This window comes from Conger conger, chromosome 6 (assembly GCF_963514075.1).
Source record: "Conger conger chromosome 6, fConCon1.1, whole genome shotgun sequence".
Lineage (NCBI taxonomy): Eukaryota > Metazoa > Chordata > Actinopteri > Anguilliformes > Congridae > Conger > Conger conger.
In genome coordinates this window covers 8,908,486-8,915,290 of record NC_083765.1, presented here as the reverse complement: position 1 = coordinate 8,915,290, position 6,805 = coordinate 8,908,486, and the positions used below count along the sequence as shown (strand labels likewise).

The following is a 6,805-nucleotide window of genomic DNA, read 5'->3' as shown; positions in this document are numbered from 1 at the left end:
GGCTATCAACCAATAGGTCACCACAGTTCGCTGAGAAATTATGCAAATGCTTTAGGGGAGTGGAAAAACTAAATCACCAACTTTGAAGTTCACCGAAGACAGTTGCTATAGTGACCGTGTAAGAAAAAAGAAAAAAAAAAAGAAAAAAGAAAATAAGAGGGCATTATTCCTAAAACGAATAAAGCCTGTTTAATCTACAGAAATATGCAACAGGATAGGGGGGAGGGTGGCGAGGAGGTGGACGGAGAGGGGGAGGGGGGTGTGAGCACAGTAAATTGTGATAGCGACAGATGTCTTGCAAACAGCAAGTTTAAGAGGAGGGGTAAGCTACTTTAAAAAAAAAAAACGCTCAGTCTTAGATCGTACCTTGGTGAGTGAGCAGGATCCGCTGCAGCTGTCAGTCGCGAGCTCGCTCTTAGCTCAGTTCGTGCTCAGCCTCGCAGGGGAGAAGACCAGACCACCTACTCTCCCAACCTCTCGGGTTTGAAGGTCTAATCTCAGCAGCAAACCAGGTTGGTTTATTTTTTAAATATTTTTTTTATAAGAAGCTATTTTATTTATTTTGAAAGAATACACAGTTGATAGTGTTTTTTTGGTATGTTGTTTGCAAATGAGAAAAAGAGCGAGAGAAGGGACATCTTGAATTGAGGAGCTGGGATCAGCTCCCCTTTGTTCTCCAGTGCGTATGCACTTTTTTGCTCGATGAGGAGATTGACCCATTCAGCAATTTGCTGCAATTGGTTGTAATTATTCACTAAATAATATATCGTTGCTGTTTTGGGCAAAATAATTCCGGGTAGTCGTGTCCAATCATCACGGTTGGACATGGAGAGCTTTCCCTTACTCTTGCGAAACAATGTCATCCGTTGCTACAAATAAATAAATAAATAAAAACCACCAAGGGGCGTTTCGCTGTGGGGGTCCCGCTGGTATAGAACTGAACTGGAGCAAATAGTGATATATTTAATAGTCGGCCCGTTATGTTTTGCTTGAATGCTGAGTTTTAAAATGTCAATTTCTGGGGGGTTTTCGGTCAATTGGACAGAAACAATATAACGTGTAAAGATGTACGCACCTGCCCATTTCTTTCATGTTTTGTAGCAATGTTAATGAACAGCGATTTAATTTTAACAATCATCCTGATCACAAAGTAAAGGGTTATAATAAAGCAACACGGTGGATGTTTAGATAGGGTACATAAGCGTCCACATGGCTGAACTGTAGTTATGGAGCTTGCGTTTTTGTGGCGCTGAATAATACATTACGCTTCTCTGGCAGGCGTGATTTAGACTATAGTTTTCTTTTTTACGACGCCCTTGTACCACATTTAATGTTTTCATATTGTGCACGTAGGCTGGTTGAGCATCTGTTGATCGTTAAGTGATCCTGAACAAAAAGAGATGGGAGGAGCGGGGGATGGGGTAGGGAGCCGGAATCTTAACATTTGCGCTTTACTGTGGTGATTTTTTCATGCTTAAACGAATTAGCGATTCTGATTTCCTTTGGATGGCAGTGGAAAACCTAGCTAGTTCGACGTGGGTTTTGGCGTTACACTCTTGAAACGCGGCCAAGTTTACTTTGCTCCCATGCATACCCCCTACAGCGCACCCACTAAGAATGTAATATGGTTGGAGAGAATTCCACATGTTCTTGTCGCTCTTTGATGTATTTATAGGTAAATTCTGTTAAAAGAGTCGTACAATAAGCCTCTACATTTTCTCTCTTGACATGTAACATTTTTTATTTACATAACGTGGATAGGCTATGCATATTTATCCCATGATGCATTTGTTAATGGTTTTTGAATCAATCTCTATCTGTACTAATTGGAATATTAGCCGCAGGGCTAAATGTCCTGGGATTCGGATGTTGCAGCATCTTACACGTTTTTGTGATAAGCACTTATATCTTAAGTAGGCTACTGTAGGCTGTCTTGTCAAACCTCCATTTCACTGGAAGGTAACGCTCGTTATATTTAAAGCGTGGATATTAACAAATGGATTGATCCGCAGCATGGAGTCCCTTCTCGATTGCCCCCAATGCAGCACTGTGGACAGCTCCCATTATAATCATGCCATGCTGCATAAATAATTACGCAACGTGGAGTAATCCAGCCCATCCCCTCCCCCTACGTGCCAATTGATGAAACCACTGGTATTACGCGTTGGTGTCCGCTACATGTTGAGCGCGCTTCCAATACCCTTCGATAGGCCATTTGCCGGACACATCCAAATGGTGTGCTTTTTTGGCTGTAGAGATAATAAAGATTTACCAAACGCTGGTTATGAAGCACTCTCTACACGTTTCTTTTCTGGGGTCGTGGAAATGTATATTGGTGCATCACAGCCATCTGTAAGCAATAGTGTCACTACTATTTAGTTCCTTCGTACATCACTGGTTTTGAATTGAGTTTAGTGTCATCTGTGTTATTTTACTGTACACCTGAATTCGATGGGCGTTTTATTCTTCTCTAATTCAGTGAGAGCAGTTAGAGAAATGTTTTTTTAATAGGCACCCGAAAGACGGGGGGGGAACTCATTTGGCGAGCACGTGATTACAGCTACAACCCACTACCATCATCAATGGACAAGACGTTCATTGGCCTGGTGTGAAATCCAGCTATGGCCAGCCGTTTCAAAAAAAGGCTTGAGCGGGTCAAACCATGTTGAATTTAGAGCTGGTCTAACTGTTCAATTAATGTAGTAGCTACTTGCATCATAAGTATGCCACAATCTGACCTCAGTGTAACAATTCAGTGTGTATTTTGGATTGTTTAAATCATATCTTTCTTCCACTTTATTTGGTCTTTTTTCAAATCTGAAACTAGTCTGAATCTAAAGCCATCTATTTGTGTGCTTAACCATTAGCCAGGTACTTTCTCATAGGTACGCAGTACTTGTTTGCTTACTGGAACACAGTACATGTAAAGAGAAGCCAGTTTGTTAAACTATGACTATGTGAACAGATCTTTGAGCAGGTCCCTCCTTCTGTTGCAATTCTGTGCAGGAAAAAGTAATGTTATTGCAGGACTAGACAAGTGTATGGTCACCAAATTCCCTGAACACTCAGCTAAGAGCATAAGTGTTTTTTTGTTGCAATTTTGGTTCTCTCAAACCAAACCCAACCCCCCACCCCCCACTCTGGGACCTCCTCCAGTTTGTCATTCAGAGATTGTACGCATGGGGATAATTGTGACATTGAATGGGCCCATATAACCATATAAAGGGACAGAGGAGTTTGGGTGGGTGGACGAGTGCCATTTATTACCCAAGATTCCCAAGCCCCGTACATATGCAGCTCACGTGGGAGTGAAGACATTCAGTGTTATTTCTGCCCAGTTCCCATTAGTTATTTGACACCATTTCAACTCCCACATTGGCAGAGTGCACCTTAAGCTGAAATGGCCCTTGAGTTCCTCAGTGGGTGGCATTCATGGACAGGGTGAGCCAGGATGGCCGCGCAGTGACGTGTACTCTGCTTTTCGTTCCGGGGATTAGAGCCTTGGTTTTCATCCTGCCACACTGTCAGGCACTTAAATGCATGTCAGTGAGGACAGAAAGACGCGCTGTGGCACTCTTAACTCAAAATGGAAGTGGCAAGAGTAACGGGCGGGTCTTCTTTCACCAGGTACCGACAGAACTCGGCTCCCCCCTCTGCTGTAAATAATTCTGGGTTAATTATTGCTTATAGGAAACACCATGGGAGGCAAGCTGAGCAAGAGAAAGAAGGGGTATGACGTCAGCGACCCTAAGGCCGCCAAGGCGACCCCCGCCCCGGAGGCCGTGGAGGCGAAAGCTCCCACTCCCGGGGCAGCCGAGACAGCAGTGCCGGCAGCCGTGGTGGAACAGGCGACCAAGGAAGAGCCGGCGCCACCAGCAGTGGAAGAGCCGGCGCCACCAGCAGGGGAAGAGCCGGCGCCACCAGCAGTGGAAGAGCCAGCACAGGCCGAGGAGCAGGCACCCTCAGAAGAGCCGGCTCCTGTAATAGAAGAGCCAGTTCCTGCAGCAGAAGAGCCAGTTCCTGTAATAGATGAGCCGGCACCCGCAATAGATGAGCCGGCTCCTGTAGCAGAGGAGCCAGCTCCTGCAGTCGAAGAGCCGGCTCCCACAATAGAGGAGCCGGCTCCGGTAGCAGATGAGCCAGTTCCTGTCGCAGACGAGCCAGTTCCTGCAGTTGAAGTGCCAGTTCCTGTAGCAGAAGAGCCAGCAGCAGCAGTAGAAGAGTCGGCCCCGGCAACAGAAGAGACGGAAGTACAGGAGGTCGTCCAGGCGGTCGTCCAGGAGGTGATGAGCGCAGAGGCCCCAGTGGAGGTCCCTGCAGCCGCAGAAGAAGCTACAGATAAAGAGCCCGCTGTGGAAGAGCCCACGATCGCCGCACCTGAGCCCGAACCAGAGACTGTCGTTCAGCCAGCAGACGAGCCTGCTGTGACCCTGGTGCCAGAGCCCGTCCTGGAGGCTGAGGCAAAGGCAGAGGAAGAAGCTCCAGAACCCATCCCGGAGGAAGCCCCTCCCCCCGTCCCAGAGGAGCCAGTGCCGGACAGTTTAATCCAATCAGATGCCCCCGAACCCGAGCCCGCAGAAGCCCCGCTCGCATCCGAGCCAGAGCCAGAACCAGAACCCGAACCTGAGCCTGTGGCACCGCAGGGCGTAGATGCCGCAGGTCCGGAGGGCGAAGCGGCTCCCAATTTACTGGAGGAGGTCACAGAGCCTGTGAGCGCCGAGGCTCCAGAAGACCCCAAAGACACTGAAGACGCACCCGCTGAGCCAATCCCAGATATTGTCATTTCAGAGTCAGTCTCCAATAACGAGTTCTCCGCAGCAGAGAGCGTCGGAGAGGTGGAGGAGGCAGTCTCCGAGGCATGCAAACAGGAACCTGCCGCCCCGTCCCCCTCCCCCACCCCAGAGGAGGCAGCTCCAGAGACAGAGTCCGCAGCCAATCAGGAGGCGCCAGCGGATGATGGCGGAGCTGTGAGCAAGGAGGCAGAGGCAGAGAACGGAGAGAGTGAAATCGCTGACTCTACAGGAGAGCTCCCAGGGCCAGAGCAAAACGGGGATGCTCTGGACCTCCTCCCCGACCCAGTTCCAGAGGAACCCACTGAACTGCAGCAAGAAGAATGTGTCAACGGCCTGCCCGAGGAACCCCCCAAAGACCAGCACGACTGTGAATTTAAGAAGGACTTGAGCCCGATTGTCAACATGGAGGTGCCTGACGCCATTGCGGAGATGGCCGATGTCATAAGTGCCCCTTCAAGTCAGGTTGTTGACTTAATGTGAAAAACTAACATATATATATATATACATTCAATAATGATTCAAATATTTTAAGTACACAGGCTCTCTTCTGAAAATATTGACATGCCTGTGCTGATATCTCAGGCTAATGAATCTCTGGTTAACCAAAAAAACAACACAACAACTCAAGTGAAGAGCGACGATAAACTGGGAAATCCAAGTCTTTGTATCATAAACGCTTGATCTGACAGGGGCATGCAGGTGTTTGTAATGTCTGAAGTCAAAAGGCCAGGTAACGTCCAAATCACGTCCGAAGGGCAAAAATAATAAACCAGTAACAGAATTCAAGGAAAATAAACTGGACAACAGAACAGAAACTGGACAATAACATTGGAAATGACATATGGAATGAATAGTCTTGTCTTTGTGTTTCGGCCTGATGAGTATTAAAATGGTTATTGGATTAGCATTTAATAGTATATAATCTAATTTAGGCTTTCGCATATCCTTCCCTTAACTCTGGAAAAAAAAATAAAAAAATTGGGGAACTTTTTAACATTGTCAGAATGGGAGAAAACAGCGGGAGAATGTGCATTTTAACTTGATGACTTGGCTAAGAAAATAAAAAAGGATTGTTATATCACACGGATGGCTCTTTCGTCTTTGTGCATTCATTTCAGGAAGGCTGAGAGTCTGCTGTTCTGTACCATATGGCTTTGATTGCGATAAGCCTTAGCGCTCCGATGCTGCGCTTGTGTCCATACAAACTGCACGCTGAGGAGCCTCGGGCGCCGTGCCGGTTGTTTCCTAAACACAGGCTTTCAATGACCTTCTCAGCACATCGTATACAGCCGTGGCGTGAATCACGCTAGGTTTTTACGTCTCCTTCGCCCATGTTAATAACTGATGGAGAAATTAACATCGGTGTTATCGTTTGGCTGCCAAAAGTGACATTAGTGACATTTTCAGTGCACGTAAATTTACTTTTAACGCTACTTAAAACACAATCTGATAGAAATTTGCACAGTAAATTCTTCCGAAGATTATCATCCCTCACCAATACACTGGAGCATTTACATTTACAATGGTTTTTGTTGTCTAACGTGTGTACAAATTAAGGATGGTAAATTAATGAGACAGGCAACTAATTCAGTGAAAATGTAAGGGGTTCGGTTAAGCACGTCTTTGTGGTGTTTTTTTGTTGGGTTTTCTTTTTTTTTTTTGTTGGCCGGGTAGATTGCTAACGTGCTAACACACGTCGAGGTCTTTCCGCCCTTCACTCTGCGCTGGCAGTTTCCCGTTTCTCCCGTTACATCACAAAAACATATCAGTTCAACTCTGACCCCCCTGGCAGCACAAACACACATACAACCTTTCACAGACCTGACTGAACCGGCAGGGACGGGGAGAGAGGGAGGGAGAGGGGAGAGGGGGAGGGGTAGCATTCTTTATGGAGGAAGGGGTTCTGAGGGGAGGTTGGGAGGGGATCTGAAAAAAGGAGCCCTCTGATGCAGCGAAAGGGAGAAGCTTGCCCTGAAAAACAGCATAATCCCTCTCCAGGCTTCAGACATTTT

The 6,805-nt window shown here is 46.8% G+C and overlaps 1 protein-coding gene across 1 annotated transcript; it reads left to right on the top strand.

Annotated features, from left to right (window-relative positions):
- Positions 1 to 348: 348 nt before the first annotated feature.
- Positions 349 to 5,876, top strand: si:dkey-56m19.5 (cell surface glycoprotein 1). The gene is made up of 2 exons (XM_061244966.1): positions 349 to 512; positions 3,691 to 5,876. Exon 2 carries the CDS (start codon positions 3,699 to 3,701, stop codon positions 5,271 to 5,273), a length of 1,575 nt encoding a protein of 524 aa, XP_061100950.1. The 5' UTR covers positions 349 to 512; positions 3,691 to 3,698; the 3' UTR covers positions 5,274 to 5,876.
- The last annotated feature ends 929 nt before the right edge of the window (positions 5,877 to 6,805 follow it).

Bases quoted from the DNA above. Each gene is read 5' to 3' on its own strand.
- si:dkey-56m19.5 (XM_061244966.1), top strand. From the start codon at position 3,699: ATGGGAGGCAAGCTGAGCAAGAGAAAGAAGGGGTATGACGTCAGCGAC.